The 18,382-nt window shown below is 45.3% G+C and overlaps 1 protein-coding gene across 1 annotated transcript in view; it reads right to left on the bottom strand.

Moving 5' to 3' along the window:
• Positions 1-223: 223 nt before the first annotated feature.
• LOC138570067 (DNA excision repair protein ERCC-6-like) overlaps positions 224-18,382 on the bottom strand; it is a 78,306-nt gene continuing 60,147 nt past the window's right edge. The window contains exon 2 of the mRNA XM_069648637.1: positions 224-5,763. Within this exon, the coding sequence (XP_069504738.1) occupies positions 1,263-5,763 (4,501 nt within the window). The 3' untranslated portion in view covers positions 224-1,262. The remainder of the gene's footprint in view (positions 5,764-18,382) is intronic.

Below are 18,382 nucleotides of genomic sequence, written 5' to 3'. Positions count from 1 at the left end.
GAAGAGCATTCAAGTGCCAAGCGAATTCAGAACATGAGGTAGGTTACAGACTTGCTCAATAGCATAGTGGCCTTTCCGACGTCCGTTAAGAAAAATAAGTTGGGCTTCCTTCAATCTATTCAGCATCCTTCCGTCTCTTCACCATACACTAACGTTTCACCTAAGCAACCAAACTATGCACATAAAGTAACTTTAGCAAAATATTGGCCATACATTCAATATATTGAGATGGAACCCCATTTATTACAATACTCCAAAACATGCAATTTCATACAAGCGTAACAATTTACTGTACATTTACTTTACAATAGCCACATTTTAGAACATAGCGTTATAACGAGCAGATTTCAACTTTATGACACCCCATTTGTGGCATCTGTGCAATACAAGGTCATCTACGGATGCTCCCTGTCAGACTTGTACCTTTCATTGTTACTGCTTGATTGAAATGGAATTACTCAATACGGAAATATTATGATCCTTTCACAAACCAGCTTAGACTAGCAAAACTCTTGGGTTAAATAAGGAGAGTGGTTCATTGCCTATGTTCACACGCATGGCGTTTCTGCTGAAATGCCATTGCATCTGTGATCTAGGTTTAGCATATTGACGAGAATTACTGCATCATCGGCATGACTGTTGAATAAGCCATCCTTTGAATGTTTTAAGCAGATATTGCCTGCGTGTCACAAACAGGAGTCAGGTGTATGGTCGGCATTTTCACAAAATTACATGACTGGTAGAAAAGTGCCAACATGGGATTTACTTATTACATTTGTGAATGCAAGCCAAGAAGTGGGCTGAAAGAAGAATTCATGGCCAAGCAAGTACGCTATACTACAGGAATCTACAACTCATTCTTTGGCAAAGTATGTTTGCGACAATTCATAATGTTTTACTAACTGACTCTTCCGTCTTAATGGTATGATCATAGAAAATAATGTATTATATGTACATTTCAACTTTTGTGAGGAACTTTGCCAAGAAAGTATATTGCATTAGGCTAAATAGACTTGTACAAGTCTCGTCCATCTTCACAATAATCATTAGTGCCTTCCCAAGTGTAGCTAAACAGTCACAAAATGTGCTCGATTTCTCGAAATAAAATATCCATTGCCCATCCTTCAAACCCAAAATGTGACCTTAAAGTGCAAAAGTTAAAACTATATTCTTTGAAGTGACCATTAATTATGAACACTTACAAATGGACCCCTGCTCCCCCAGGAAAACTCCCAGGGTTCAGAAAATATGATCGTTTCGCCTTAGCATTGGGAGAGCTGCTTATATAAACTTAGCGTTAGGAGCATAACTTCTGGATCACCACTCTGGATATCAAGCGCCTTCAGCAGACAGTTCAGAGATTCTTTGAACTTTCCATTCTCTTTTAAATCTTTTCCAAGTTGAACTAACGTTTCATAACTGCTTGTGGAATTACCTTCTACAGTTGCCAATTTATTCTTTAAATTAGTCGCAGGCACGTCTTTGTGGGAAACTCCTTGTTCTGCAGTAAAACAGTCGATGTTTTCGCCGGACACAAGCTCCCCATCACCGGTAGATTGCTCAGCTGTGCCTTCTTCAATGGATTCATCTTGCGTCTCTTCAGTGGATTCATCTTGTGTCTCTTCAGTGGATTCATCCTGTGTGTAGTTTTTGGTAGATTCGTCTGGAGTAAAATCCTCAGTTAGTTCATCTGCAGTATCTTCCACCACATCTTGCATAGATGAATTATTCATGTCAGACTCACCATCCAAGTAGCTGGAATTGCCTTTTAACAATGGCCCCACTTCACCAACTGGTCCCAATTTGGGTTTAGTCTCTTCATTGCATTCCTCCTCTTCAGCCATACCATCCATTTCTTCCATCTCTTCTTGCTCCTCGTTGCCTGGCACAGTTTCATCCAAATCATCAAGGTCATCCAGTGCAGCCCGCACTAGAGACCTTCTTGAAGCGGTGGATGTATTGAAACCCATGCTGCGCTTCGGTGGGAAAAGCAACTCGAGAATAGATCTCTCTTGTTTTGGAGTGGAAGCATTGATGCCCTTAAGTGTTGAATGTAAAGGGCTGTTAAAAGGAGAGATTACTTTATCACCATCACCTATTAAAGCACATATGGAGTCATTTTCTTGATCCGAATCAATTATTTTGAATTTTTGTTTTTCATTGGTTGCATTATTAATAGCAGGAATATCCACATTGTCATCTTCACTATCTGAATCAATTCTATTGACTCTTCTCTTGGTAACTTTATCAACAAAACTGGAAACCAGGCCTTTTTCTTCTTCACTGTAAGATTCAATTCTTTGGACCCTCCTCTTCTTGTCAATTGCATTATCAATTACAGCAAGATCAGTATGTTCCTCTTCACTGTCTGAATCTATTCTTTGGACTCTCCTCTTCTTCTCATTTACGTTACCAAAAACAGCAAGACTAGGACGCTCCTCTTCACTGTCTGAATCAATTATTTGAACTTTTCCCTTATCAGTTTCAATATCCATAAATGAAGGCACGCAGCCATTTTCTTCACTGCCTGAAACCATTCTTGCTACATTTTTGGTATTTGAAACCAACACATCCTTTGTGTCTGAATCTTCTCCACTTTCCAGTTTTAAATCACAATCAATTGGGTGTGGTTTCAATATTTTATGGTCATTACTTCGATTTTCTTCCACAAATGACGTATTTGCTGAAGCAGCTAAACTACTTTCTGCAAGACGATTAAGGCCATGCTTTTTCTCATAGTATTTTGGCGAGTTTTCCTTTGACCCGGACTCATTGACAACAGAATCCTCCAGCAAAAGGTTAAACTCACACTGAAATGGAGATTGTGATGCCAACAAATCACCCTCAAAAGTGGCATCCCTGCTAGGTTTAAGTTCCCCAGGGGATTTAAACATGCTCCCACGGGAATATTGTGACGAACTTAATACTGAATCAATTTCTTCGTATAATGTTTTTGATTTAGCCTCAGGAAATGTAAACATGCATCCGGATAATCTTGTATTAGAAATTGATTTGGACACTTTGTCTTGGTCGACGACGGCATCAGAACCAAACACATTAGAAGTGTGTGCGAGAGCAGGTCTTTCCAGCAACAAACTAGTGTCCATAGGATTATGTTCTTTGGCGATAGTTTGAACATATTCAAATAAAGCACTGTTCTCTTGATTTTGTTCAGCTGTATCATCATTACTCTTACCTCCAACATCAGTATCAAGGCAGAGTTTAGAACTTTTGAAAGATTGGCCATTAAGCACACTAGTTTGTGACGTGGAGCTGTGGTCTTTGTCAGAAAGAAATGCAGCCGAAGTCTCAAAAGTATAGCAATCATTAGTAAGCAGAGAAGGCGCATTGGGCACGCCACCATTTGAATTAGGGTCGTTTCCCTGCTTTTCACTGATTTGTGATTCTTCTGCAATGTACACATCAGATTTTAAGACGGACTCTTCCAACATTTCTTCATCTGAATCTTCAATAACTAAACTTGTCATATGGCAGCTCATATTCACAACATCCTCCTCATCCAATGTTAGATCAACCGTGTTAGGAAGAGGAATATCAGGTTTTCTATTGTTCGGTTCTGCAGCTGGCTTTCTCTTTGTTTTTGTTGCAAAACCACCTGCAGGTTGCTTTATCCATGCCTCTTCAGTACCACTTTCAATCTGTCCATGCATGTCAGATTCCAACATGACAAGTTCTTGGGCTTTCTGAACTCTATGTTGAATATAATTACATTCTTCTTCATCACCATCAGGCTCCTCATGAGCAGACACCTCATGCGAGTACATAAGGTCATGATCAGAAATACCAAAGATGTCTAGACTATGAAGATATGCAATATGGTCATCAAGGCCGGCATCAGTCTTCCTTTGAGCTGAATGCAGGCTTTGAAGTTGAATCTGGGTGGTAGATGTTCTAGCATCTGCAAGAGAAAACAATTCTTTCAGCTCTTGTTTGCTGAAATATCTAAAAGGGTTCTTTTTATCACCAGTTGTTTGCCTGATTAGGGAATCCTTAAAGACCTGCCGCCTGTATATCTTTTCTTCCACAGTGCCACAAGTAATCAACCTATAAATTACTACATTTTCTGTCTGTCCAATTCTGTATGCTCGGTCTACAGCTTGAGCATCAGTGGCAGGATTCCAGCTTGGATCGAAGATCACAACTCTATCTGCAGCAGTTAAAGTTATGCCAACCCCACCAACCTGTGTGGTTAGTAAAAAGACAGAGTACGTTTTATTCGTCTGAAACAACGTAATTCTTCGCTCTCTTTCGGCTATATGCGTCACTGTTCCATCAATACGCATGATCTTAAAACCCCTGTTCTTTAAAACCCGGTCAATAATGTCTAACATTTTTCTCGACTGGGAAAATACAAGAGTTCGATGCCCCTCCTCCTGCAATCTTTCCAAAAGTCCCATAAGAAATACCAGCTTTCCAGATTCTTGAATTAGACACTCATCAGAAAGGTGATCAATTTTAGTCGGTCCTGTATGGCCAGTATGTTCAACATCATTATATTGTTCGTCATCCTGCCCTTCAAGGCCAAGTTGACTACATGCACGGCCAGACAGTAATCTTGGATGATCACAGAGCTTTTTTAAGATATTTAGTTCCGCCAAAGGTGATCTAGTAGTCATCAACAACTCTTTAATCTGGTCCAGTGAAAGAAATTTTCGATAAATTTCTTCTTGCACTTCCCCCAAATATACCCAAACGATTAAGTCATTTTTTCTTGAAAGCGTTGGCATTTCAGGCCCATTACCCTTATGGTTGTTCTCAGTTGTGGCAATGTGGTTTTGTTTATGTTCAGCAGTACGATTCTTCTCAATGTCTTCCTTAGTTCTACGGAGGAAGTATGGCTTGATGATATTCATGAGATTTTCAGATATCTTCAGTCCCAGGGCCTTTTCCCCTGGTGTTGAATCTTTCTCCCTAGCTCTGGTAATAGGGTTTTCATACTCCATTTTAAATGTTTTTGATGTACCAAGAAGCCTTCCTTTACATGCAAAGTCAAATAGTGACCACATCTCACGGAGATTATTTTGCACAGGAGTGCCAGTAAGGAGGATACGATTCTTTGAGGGAATTTTGTGTGCACATTTGCTGGTTTTCGTTGAGGAAGTTTTAATTTTATGAGCCTCATCGAGAATCATGTAGTCCCACATGAACTCTTGTCCATTGTAGCTGGAGATCTGCTCCCAATTATTAATCAGCATTTGGTAGGTTGTAATTACAATGCCACCCTTTCTTTGGACTTTTTCCAGGTTTCTTGTACGTTCATTTTTACTGGTACCGTGAAACTCACTCACTCTCATTCCAGGAGTCCACTTGACAAATTCTTTCTCCCAGATGCTAATTAGGGTGGTTGGCATCACCAAAAGGACATATTTGATTAGCTCTGCATCAAACATTCCTGATAGAAAAGCGATTATTTGTATAGTCTTCCCTAATCCCATGTCATCAGCTAACAAACCACCTTTTTTGTTTGCGCGGTAAAGCTCATATAGGAAGGCTATGCCTTCCCTTTGATGTGGGAAAAGTTTATTGTAAAGATCTTTGTACAGCATTAGGCCACTGTTTAAAACATCCACAAAGTCGTCATCAGCATCCTCATCAAGAGCCACCACTTTAAGTGCTTCTTCTAGCTTCTTGATCCTGCTTCTTAGCTTTTCACTGGAGTGAATTTCGTTGGCCAAATTAAACAGCTCTATTGACTTGGTCAGATTTCCAAGCTTTGCTGCTTCTTTTCCGTGTTTCACATACCTATGAATAAAAGAAAAAAGATAGTTGAAGTATCGTCAAACATCCTCTTGCGATAAAAAAAAGGTAATTTCTGTTAAACAATCATGGGCAACACTAATGAAAATCACAACTTTAATGAGCACATTTTAGACCACAAAGGATGTGACAAGGCGCCAATTGGCATTAATGATCGACTCCAAAAAAGATCATGACATATTGGCAAATATAACAGTGCAAGTTACTAGGCCAGGTATAAAAGGCCACTCCCCTCAGTTCCCTATATGCAAATAGCACACCATTTAATTCTCGCTACAAGTTAATTATCACGCAATGGCAAGTGACGATTACAAATTAAGGCCTGCAGTGCACACTCCACATCTGTTCATTACGTACACGAACACATCAGCCCCCATTCAATTTCAAAACAATGGCTTGAAAGTAGATTAAAAGCCTCGTGGATGAGGAACACGTAATTGGCTGCAGAGGGGAAAAGGCAGAGAGGATATAAAGGTTCTCAATGTTGGAAAGTGGAGAGCCTATATGAACGTTACCAGTTGTAGATGACTATGAAACGCAGATGGGTTAAAAAATAAACAGACTAATACACTTTCAAGCTTTTGACAGCTGATAACGGATGTCCATGATTTAATATATTCCGAAATGACTGAGGGAGAAAAAAAAACGAAAGTTAATTTGTTTGAAAATACCATCCACGACCACCCACCCACCCACCCACTTAGCCTTCGCGGCACACTCCCTTTGTGTGGCCAACTTGCTGTGTCCCTGCAACGCCTTCGATCGGGAACCGGCGCTGCAGGGTCTTTTTTTTGGTCAACTTTATTTTTCAGGATTCGGGTGACCAACCCTGCAATCCCCAAAGCCATTACAGTGAACAAAGGTGCAGGGGGCACCCTTGTTCACTGTAATGGCACCGAATGAGACTTGGATCTACATTTTCGCCGTATGAAATTTTCGTACGGCCAAAATCCGATCAAATCTCCCATTTGTTTTTTTAAATTCAAACAATGATACCGATTCCCTGGTAACAAGGCAACATATCAGATTCTACAAAAAGAAAGAAAATAGATATGTTGCACTGTGAACAGTCCCGATCTACTGCGAGCGTTTACACTAATTGCGACTTTCCAACTGAAATTATCTGCAGTCAATATGCAGACAGTGGTTTGCCTGCAAACATGGCCAAAGCCTTGATTCAAATGCTATATAGTACATCACCTGCAAACTGCACGTCGGGCAATTTGTCCAAGAAAAAAGTCCCCTTGCAGCAGTGTGCTTGCCAAGTCTGGGTAAAAAAATTGACTCAGTCCATTTATACTGGCACAATACTTTCGCCAAGAGACCGAAACTGAGTAAACTGTGCAACATCTTTCCTAATTTAAAAAAAATAAACCATGGTTCATACAGTGCCAAGCCCTTGTCCCACTCCTCCCCTCACACACCACCCCACGCTTCATTCAAATCAATTATCTTCAGCTTTGATGGGGCAGGAGTCATATTGCACTGCAACAATGCCTCAGAACCCTCTTGATGTTTTATTCTCCATTCATTTTCAATATGCAAGATGTACAGGACTGTAGCAATGCCAATCATGCACACTGCTCGTTTATTTGATCACAAGCACTGTGCTTAAAGAGTGCCTGGAAAGGAATCGTGACTGCACTTCTGCAAACTACCCATTTGCAGGTGGGGCCCACCCCCACGTTCCTAAACTGAGATACTTCCAAAACTAAGTGAATTTATTATTTTCCAAACTACCCTGACCCCTCGAGTGTTCACACAGCCAGTAGTCTGTAGGCAGGGGAGTTGCTAGGTCTGGAAAAGACCCGGGGCTACGCTAATGTCAGAACTGTTGGGACTGGGGGCTAGCTAGACTTTTGGCTGTAGCTCCTGAGATTCTATCCGGGGCTACAACCAAAAGATCAGGGGCTATAGCCCTCTTAGCCCCCCCCTAGCAACGCCCCTGTCTGTAGGGGTTCTTCAAAAAACGAACACACTGTTTCCGAGGCTTTGCTTCAGCATGCCAAAAGGCCTCCGTTTTCAGTGTCTGCCAGAACACTTTCATACAGGCCGCTGATGAGCCCCGTTTCTGACCTTAGGTACTAGGGAGCCATTTAATGTGATTAAGTCAGGTGCCTGACTATATCCAAAGGCAGAGGGGACTTCGAGACCCAGGAAATCGGCCAGTCTATGGACACAGTGCTAGAGCAATGTACCTACCTGGAGGCATCAAAGGTGGAATTTGAAAGCACTTCTTTCACTGAACCTGAAATTTTAGACTTCTAAGATCAAGAGTATGAACTGGCATTTCCTCCCTTCTTCCAGAGACATGTTCCTGTGTTATCATTGAGATTGAGGACAGGGAATCCTAATCTTTTAGCAAACCTCATTAGAAATCCCCACGGCATCATAATAGAGCAGGAGGGTCCCGTAGGGTCCCAATCGCCTGTTCGCCATATCTCAAGATTCCAACTGCTCCTGGGTGTCTGCCACGTAGACAACCACACAAGCGATGTTAATGATCAGGAACGCTGTGAGACATACTATGCTGAAGAGGTCCATAGGACAGAAGTGATGAAAGTAGTTGCCATGGTGCAAGGCACCTTGGTACCGTTGTCACTCCAGGAGTTGGCAGAGCTGCCGAAGAGCCACAGATCAAAAGAGTGAAGCCTGATGGGAGATGGGACTTCCACTTGGACCGAGGATAGCTACCACACATTTTAAGTACTGTGACAGCAACAGGTCCACATTTGATGAAGCAAACGATATCTCCATAAACCCCTCTAAAAGTTCGATGAATGAAAGAATACAGAAGCCAGAGAGGCTCAGGCTACACAATACAGTTTAAAGCAGCCAATTTAGAAACCAGGGATAGGCAGCCAGGAGTTGGAAACAAGGTGCAAACATCAACCCAAAACCTCAAATGTGGGCAGAGCGATGCTGCATTTATTTTCGCAAGGAGGAGAGGAGTACAGGATTTTTATCTATTCATTTTATTAATGTACTACAAGGCCTGAGTGAGCTCCTCAACTTGGACGAGAGGTGAAGACTCCACTCATAAGCCAAGTACTGAGAGTTATGGGAGGAAATTTGGTTCAGAGAAAGAGCTGCCTAAGATATGAAGACCCCAGGCTCTATCAACTGCACATTCATCAGTATGATAATTGGGAGCCAGAGAGCCACCCAAAACCACCAGGGTGCTTTGCTATCAGGCTTAAAGGCATTTTTGCCTGTTGGAGCAATGAATGGCGTTTGGCAAAGGCAGAGCAGGCACCTTGTTCCCTGGTCGTTTCTCCCAGACATCTACTGTATTGTCTCCCAAAAAGCCACAGAACAAAAATGTCCCGAAGCACCACCCACCCACTGTACCAAGTGGGGAGTCAGCTCCATAACTTCAGATTCGAGAATGACGCTTAAATGATTAAATGAATAAAAGTAAAGTAAAAGGAGTTTGATTCTCTGTAAGTGCCCAATGAAGGTGGTATGCACATCCCTTGGCCGAAAGCAGGTCCCTTAGCTGCAGGAAGGTGAAGAGAAAAATGCTGAAATTGAAGAGCAGTTAGAAATCCAATAATACAGTAATTTCAAATATATAGCAACTATTGTCTTTTGCTAGGTACAGGTCTTTGGCAGAGCTCAATGGAAAGATTTATACAAAAGCCAAATAATGAACCATTGCAAAATACATGCCATATCATCCAATTATAGGGGCTGTCCTTCCAGAGATGTGCAGGAGGAGCCAGAGCTTTTCAAATGCCCAGGTTTTGACTGTTCCTACAAAACTCTCCTGGAGTCAGGAAGGCCCGCCTCATGATGCCGGTAAGATAGCTCAGCGGGTTGAGCGCTTGCTGCTGCGATCTGCAGGTCCGAATCCCAGCAAGGCCAACTTAGCCTGTCATCCTTCCGAGGTCGATAAATGAGTACCAATTTCGGTTGAGTGATATTGTATGTAAATAAGTGCTCTGTAAAGCGCTTTTGATTAAGGCGGTATATAAATAAGACATTATCAATTAACAGCTATTTGCAATACAAAAGGGGCAGGGAGGGGGGAAAAGCGCTGCCTTTCTGAATCATGGTGGAGATGACCAACAAACACTAATATTTAACACGTTTGCAATATTTGGTAGGATTTTTGGGATGAGCGTCAAATTGTTTGTATAGTTTGGGTTTGCATAGCTTGGGTTTTCATAGCCAGTCTTGCCTGGCTTTGCGAGTATCCAAGATCAAAGTACTGGTGCCTGCATCCTGCCCTCCCACCCCCCCCCCCTTTTCAGCATAGATACCTGAACAGCTACACAGGGACCTTTCAGGGGAGGGTGACTGCACTGGGCTCTCAGTTTTACTTTCCAGTAAAATGCTGTTTGATATTCCAAGTAAACTCCCAGTTTGCATTCCCATCCTTATCCCAGTTTCAGCCAGTTGGTCCTCTACCATTTTGGCATTCCAGGTAGGAACCTCATTTAACTTTTATTAAGCTAGACATTGACACCACTTCACATAATTGCAGCACACTACACTTAAGTATGCTAATGAGCCTCAATTGTGTAACGCAGATTTCTATTACAGAATCAATGTTTGTGCAACTCCAAAGCGAAAATATCCAAACAAAAGGATGAAGCCCAAGAATAAAATAGCAGGCAAGGTGATGAGATTTCTGACCCCAGCACTCATACAAGGCTTTCCAAATACTTAGTCCAAATGAGCACAAACAAATCGCATGGGGTGACAATAGCTGAGCTGCTGGTGCCTAAAAAACATTATAGAAGAACAAGTTACTTACCAACTGGTAACGTTCTTTCGACTGGATGTTCTTCCAACGCATTCCACATCTTTGACATGTAATGTCCACAGCTGTGTTTTTCGGCAGAGGGAGTCCTGCGTCGGGTCGATGTCACTCAAAGGCTTCAGTCGAGGGTGACATTGGATGTTATAAGTAGGACGCACGGCTGCCGTAGCCTCAGTTCATGTTTTTTGCCTCCACAACATGTGACATAACCGCACACCAAGCCTTCATGAATGCACGTAGCCTTGTGGGAACACAAGCTGCAATAGCATAGGAAATTCTGCAGAGACAATGACGGGGACCGGAGTAAACTCGTACAAAAGTGGGAATAACCAATCCACGACGAACGTGTCCCTCAAGGCTCCTCTCAGAGGAAATTCCCTTGAGCAATATGTCTTGCACTTCTAGTTGGCACCGGTCGCGAACAGATCCACTTGAGGGGTTCCCCAGAGGGCGAAGATCTCCTGAAGGACTTCCTGAGCCAACTCCCACTCGTGGGAGACCGCGCTCTGCCTGCTCAGAGCATCCACCGCCAGATGAACTGCTGAGTGAGATTCCCTGCCCTATTGCCTAGAACCAGAGCTGCATTGCCTCCCTGCACAGCAGGAGCAACCCTACACCCCCTTCTTGTTGAGGTAATGCATGGCCACTGTGTTGTCCGTCATGATCAGGACGAACAGCAGAAATGCCTTCAGGGCATTTTGTAGCCTGATGGCCCTCAGATACAAAAGATTGATGTGAAGACTGGATTCCGACGGAGACCAACGACCGCTGGTGGTCAGCTCATTGGCGTGAACTCCTCATCCTGTGAGGGAAGCATCAGTCACCAACGTCCCCTCCAGTCACGGTTGCCAAAACGGCTCTCCCTTCATCAGATTCCCTCTGCTGGCCCACCACAGAAGATCCCTTGAGACCTTGAGCGGAATCTGAAGGAGATCCGACATCTTGCCCGAGAATTGGGACCACTGCGCCCTGAGAGCCCATTGAAGGGATCTCATCCGCAGTCTGGCTTCCAGCACTAGGAAAATGCAGGATGCAATGAGGCTGAACAACCTTAAGAATTTGCAATGTGATGAGCCCTCACCTTGGGAGGCAAGCACTTCCAAGGAAGTGTCCACCACAACCCGATGTACTGGAGCTGTTGGGGAAGGTATCATATGCAACTTCTTGAAACTGAGGGAGAAGCCCAGCTTGTGAATGGAGTGGCATGTGAGGCTGAGATGATACAAGGCCTGTTCGGGAGAACGCGCTCGGATCAGCCAGTCGTCCAGGTAGGGGTAGATGTGAACCCAGCCCCTCTCCTGAGATACACTGCCACCATGAGCTTGGTGAAGACCCTCAGGGCGGAGGTCAACCCGAATGGCAGGACCCGAAACTGAAAGTCCGAGCTGCCAACGGCGGACCTCAGGCATTTTCTGTTTTCGGATGGATCGGCACATGAAAATAAACATCCTGCAAGCCCAATGACACCAATCAATCCAGAAGTTGAAGGGCCTGAAGGACCTGAGAAAGTGACCATCTTCAACTTGTCCTTCCTGAACCTGTTCAAGAGACGGCCTCAGTCCTCAGTCTTTCTTGGGAATCAAAAAATATGGGGAATACCAGCCCTTGTTACTCTCCGCCAGAGGCACTAGTTCTATAGCGCCTTTCTCTAGCAGGGTCAAGATTTCCGGCACAAGGAGCGGGTCCGGAATCTTCAAAGAGTTTCCCGGTGGATTGTCGTGAGGCCGATTTAAGAGCGGTAGGCAGTAGCCGTGGGATACTGTTTCCAGAACCCATGCATCTGAAGTAATGGCTCGCCACTCTTAGAGATACTGAGACAGTCTGCCCCCACACCGGCGAACAAGGAGACCTGGCCTCATAGTTGTTGCGGAGCGGCTGTGGCAGCGCCTGAGGGCAAAGAGGCAGCTGCTGGAGGTGCTTTGGCACCACGTCCCCGTCCACTGTGAGTACCCGTACGGTGCCCCCTTTGACTGGCCACTCCTCTCACTCTACCAAAAGAGGAGTAGTAACTAAAGGAACCCCCCCACTGCTGTCCCCTAGGACGAAAAGGCAGAGGTTGATGCACAGCTGCGCCGAAAGATTTTGCAGCTGCTTTGGAGGTCTGCAACCTCTCAAGGCTCTCGTCAGCCTTGCTGCCAAACAAATGAGAGCCGTCAAAGGGCATGTTGAGAAGACGGGCCTGCACATCCGGTGAAAAGCCAGAGTTCTGCAACCACGCAAACCTGCATATCACGGTGCTTGCAACCATGGATCGGCTGACACTATCTGCTGTGTCCAACCCTCACTGAAGGGATTCACACATGGCATCCTTTCTTCCCCTTCGGGAATATGCTCAGCCGCCAGAGAGACAATTCCACGGAGTGTGCGAAAATTTGGTCAAGGCACAGGTGGAGTTGGCCGATTTTACTCCCAGCTGAATATACCTTGCGTGTCCATCCATCGAAGCGCTTGTCGTCCCTATCTGGAGGGATAGGAAGGTACACAGCCTGCCTCGAGGTGGCCGTGGCTGCCTGAACCACCAAACTCTCCGGAGTAGCATGTGTGGATAGGCAGCTGGGGTCGCTACTGGATGGGCGGTATTGCTTAGTCAGCGACATCTTGACCGCCGGAAGAGACTCTGGGGTGTTCCAAGCAGCAGCCACCCTTTTCTGTAACGCCATGTGAAAAGGCAACACTGGGTCAGTGGACGGACCCTGATCTAAAATGTCAGTCAGGTCATCCTGATCGAATTCAACTTGAGGGCCGGACCACCCCAGGTACTCAGTAACCCTGGCCATCAACATCCTATAGGAGGATTCAGCATGAGCCCCAGGCTCAGGCCTGCCAAACATCTCAGGAGATGTATCCAGGCTACTGGCATCATGTAAGGATTGCTGCAGATCCTCCAGCTGACTGTCCTCCGAAAAGACCATGACAGGAGCTTCAGGAGTGTCACCAGGAGCAAGAAAAGGCTTCAACTCCACATCAGACCGCTCCTCATAGATATCCTGTAGAGAATGAAATAACTCCCTCCAAGGTACAGGAGTAGACCTTGAGTCAAGAGGAGGCCTTACAGTCTTCGACAAAGCCTTTCTTGGAGGCTCCACCGCTCTAGGGGCCTCCACTGGCAAATTCAGGCCTGTAGGCCCAGATGGCGTCAAGGGCGCCGACGGCTTTGGTGTCAACAATGGAGGGCTCCGAGGGCAAGACGCACACGATCGGCACGGCGCAGATGGTGTCGACACCTTCCCAGACTTCGACGGTTTTGTCAGGGATTAAGACCGCAACCTGATCTGGCATGTATCTGGCAATCTACCGGAGCCTTGTCTGAACAGGACCTAGACGGTTCCCGAATCGCGCCGACTGCCCGGGCCCGAAGGCACGCGGGCATCGGACTGAGAGCGTTCCCTGCCGTGTTCAACTGAAGACGCAGGCGGGACAGTGCGCTGGGATTAAAAAATCTCCAGCATTTTCTCCCTGAATGCCTCCCACTCCTCTGGAGTAGAATATTTAGTGGGGCAAGCCGCTTCCGGAAGGGCTTCGACGAGGACGAGTGACGAGAACCACTCCGGAGGGAGTCCAGGGGATCTCGGTCCCGACGGGGAGAGTCACCCCACGAGTGGTCGGTGGAAATACCAGTAGTTTTACTTGATTTACGGGGTTTGGATACCCGACCTACCTGCAACTTCCCCTTACGCTCCCGCAAGGCTTTGGCAGTCAACGACTGGCACTTCAAGCAGTTGTCCGTGTCCTGGCTCTCGCCCAGACACCACAAGCAGATACGGTGCAGGTCCGTGATGGACATCTTGGACTTCCAGTCCCTGCACTTTTTAAAGCCCGACTGTTAGGCAAGATTGTATGCAGTATCCATAGGGTGCACTACAACAACCCTGACCTCCTGGCAATAGTAACCCAACCCTTGGTATAAGTCTGTACTACCAGGTTGGCAGTGTGGACGAGAAGCCAGGCTTATCTCAAGAGGGGGTCAATGTGAGCTGTAGGGGAGTTCCACAATGACAAGTATTCAAGCAAACACAAACACACAGGATTTCAAGATAAACAATTGTTTATTTACCAGTCAGTTAATATAAGCCTTCTTCAGAATGGAGCACTGTAAAACAGCCCACAAATATACTTCAGAACGACACAATCTCTTAGTTCAGAATCACTAAATACCCATTTGGGATGGCATTCAGCAGCTACCTACACCCACAGGGACTTCAATTGCTAGGGTGCTGTTGACATTAATGTATGCATTCAGACTTTGTTAAGAATAAGTAAAAAGGGAAAGATTAGAACAAACAAGTTGCCACAAATATTTCTTAAGCAGGCAAATACTTTCAGATCCCCTAATAAGAGACATTCAGTTAAAACAGGATAAACCAAAGTCAACAGGCAAGAGTCTAGATAGGATGAAGCACTTCTTTTACGGTAAGTAGGAAAGTCTTGCCACAATGTTTCAGAAGTCTTTGGAGAAAAAGATGAATCAATGTAGGGCCACAAGCTGTTTAGACTTGCGAGAGAAGATGCAAGCAACTCTACAGGAAGAGGCAAGTTCTCTTAGACTTTGTACAGTACCTTTAAAATGAAGAAAAGATGCAGCAGATGACTCCTGTTCCTGTGCAGCTCTGCAGGTCTCACTGTTATAGGGCCTAAGTTGTGGGGACAAGAGGGAGGACGTCAGGGGGACTCCTGCACTGCACTGGGATGGTCAAAACACACAACCGGCAAACTTCCCTTTCAGTGGCTGTTCAGCATTTCAGCTCCTCGCGTTGGCCGCAAAAAGCAACACTGCGGTTCCTGGCTGGCGAGATGGACTTTCCTCGCTTCTGGGGTCCTGCACTCTGTTAAGGGGTCTCAGGCTCGGTCAGTTCTGCTTCCTGGAGTCCAGAGGATCTTCCTGGAGCTCTTGGCAAACTTACAAACAACGCACACAAACTGGTGTTCCCCTCCTGGCTCTACGGTTTCCAGCAGCAACTCTGTGGAAATTCAACCAGCTCTGAGATGGATGTCCAGGTGGCTTACTTTGGAGTTGATTGGTCCCACCAACTTAAGGGGAGAAGTCATCCTTGCAGGGGCTTCTCTGTCAATGAGAACTTGGCATTTCGGCACTGCAGCAGGGCTTCACCGGGCAAACCAACGGTCCAGTAGTTGCAGCAGGCGTCCTCTTCAAGTTCTTCTTCGGTTCCTTCGTGCAGTGGTCGACTGCCTTACAAGCCAAAAGACTTGCCTTTTATGCAGTTCTTTCCCTTTCATTCCAGCCTAGCAGTCTCTCACCCAGCAGGGTGGTTGTCCTTGCCAGACAGTCAGCCAGCCAATCATCACAGAGTGCATTTGGGTCTCCTAGGAGACTAAGCACAGGGAGGTTCAGGCACCTCCCTCACCTCCTGCCTACCCCAGACACCCTGGAACCAGAGGCGGGCTTCACTCGGGAAACCCACCAAAGGCCAAACGAACAAAGGGACCAAACCTTTCCACAAAAAATGGCAAAATAAGACAGGGGGCCATTTTGACAAAAATGGCACCCTTGGGTGCTTTACTGCAGCTGCGAACAGAGCCCGCGGTATATGCACACCATGGTAGTAAAAATGAAACCACTGCAACCAGCCATTCAGTCAGGAAAGGGTAACATAAAAATGTTACATGAGAAGCTAGACAAAGGGGCTATTAGGTAACCCCTCCAGCACCCTATTGTAAGATAGTGTGTGCTGGGTCTAGAAAGTTACAACTGTAAGTAAAGTCAATTTCACTTTACTGCTCTGGGAAACAGTAGTTCATCCCAGAGAAAGTAGTTAAGGCTTGGGAAAACTAAGAGACTTCCCTGTGTCACTGCACTAAAGGTGCTGTGTGACACAATGTAAAAGATGATGCTTATGGAGTTTGTCAGACTCCTCTACCAAAAGAAACAGAGAGTACACAAATCTCATAAAAATACATATGAGAGTGGGAAAAAGGGTCTCACTCTCTCCAGGTTAAAAAAAATCAAGTCCTCAAAAAAATCCAGCAAAGTTGCTGGGGGTCTCTAACGTAGAGGGAATTGGCACATTGTTGAGAATTCTCCCCAACACCGACCGCAGGTTCGGAGGGGTAGAAGAACACATTATCCAAGTAGATAACACGTGGCTCGGCGACTTCTCAAAGCAAACAGGTTTGCAGAAAAACAGAACTGAGGCTACGAGTGCCGTGCATCCTACTTATAACATCCAATTACGTAACCCTCGACGGAGGCTATCGAGGGACATCGACCGACGCCATCGACGCAGGACGCCCTCTGCCAAAAAAATTCCGAAGCAGCACAGCTGTGGACATTACATGTCAAAGATGTGGAAGACATTGGTGGACACAATCCATTTAAAACATGTTAAGCAAAATAAAGGGGTTTTACTGTTGTGCTTTAAAAGGGTTACAAAATATGTCCTTGTTACCAGCTTCTGGCTATTTGACTCTTGGTGAGTAAGAAATTGTGATGTGTGCAGGTGGAGAAGGGGGAGTGACCTTTTATGCCTGAAACCTAAGAATGGTTGACAGTTTCTATCTCTGCGCCTCAACTGTGGTTACATGATTTGAGTAATTTGTCATGTTCTTAAGTCCACAGAACCGGATACCACAACCATGATATCTGATCAAAATGTGACTACACAACATTCCCTGTCATGTGTCTCTACGCGTATATTTTAATGCTGAATCTACATGATCGCCATATGTTTCACCCGCTGGGATTTTTCAAGGTACGACTACCTTAGAGGAAATCTCTTTAAATGTTACTACACAGGTCAGGCGCAGGACTACAGACTTTTTTAGTATTCACCCTTTATGTCCGGTTAGTAGCTAGCCAACTGAAATGTTTACACCTGCTTTACAGACGGACACAAAAAGTGACATGGTCAGTGTCCAACACTTGTGAAGCTAGTTATTCATGTGAAAACATCACATCTACAAACAAAAACAAAAACCGGTTTCAAAAGCAGACATTAAGGTGATAAACTAGTTGGTTTAAGTGTGCAATACTTTGTCACTGCTCCTATAATGAGGCCTCGTAGAAGGCTTCCTGGCAGCTTGGATAATGCGCATATTGTCCATGGACAGGTCAAACTGCACTAAGGATTTGAATTCAGGCACCAGGCCGCCAAGCTGAATGATTGTGGGGAGGGGTGCCACATCTGCTGATCACACTGGTGAAGCAGGTTGGGAATGAACAGCAGTCTGATCGGAGGACAAATCGACAGATGCTGAAGTTCTGAAAACCAGAATCTGGCTGGCCACCAAGGAGCTATGAACAGGAGAGTGCAATTCAATGTATTCCTGAGCTTGCAGAGTGACCGATGAATCAGAGGAAGAGGCATGAAGGCATATGCCTTCATGTTGTTCCATGGGATCTTGAGAGCATCTCCTAGAGAGGAGGCCCCGAGACTGTTCCTGGATGCATAGAGAGGAAGTTTCCTGTGTGTAGCAGTCGCAAAAAGGTCCACTTCTGGAGTGTCCCATTGGCGAAAGATGGTGGAGAGGACCTCCATGTTCAGTTCCCACTCCTATCTGGCCACCGTCTGTCGGCCGAGTGAGTCCGCAGTCACATTTAATTGTCCCGGAATGTGTACTGCCATTTGCCAAATGCCGTGCTGGACGGCCAATTCCCAAACCTGAATGGCAAGGGCTACAAGAGGTGGTGATCTGGTACCACCCTGCTTGTTGATCTAAAACAGACACCGAGTTGTCCATGCGGACGCAGACACCCCGGTTCGTGATGGATGGTTGGAAAGCTTTCAGCGCCAGAAAAATAGCCAATAGTTCCAAATAATTTATATGAACCTGCCTGTCCATAGATCGAAAACTTGGGAGATGATCCAGAGTTGCACCCCA

Source organism: Ambystoma mexicanum, chromosome 2q (genome assembly GCF_040938575.1).
Source record: "Ambystoma mexicanum isolate Mex_15411 chromosome 2q, UKY_AmexF1_1, whole genome shotgun sequence".
Taxonomy (NCBI): Eukaryota; Metazoa; Chordata; class Amphibia; order Caudata; family Ambystomatidae; genus Ambystoma; species Ambystoma mexicanum.
Note: the sequence above shows the minus strand (reverse complement) of the source record. Positions and strands in the feature narration are given on the sequence as shown.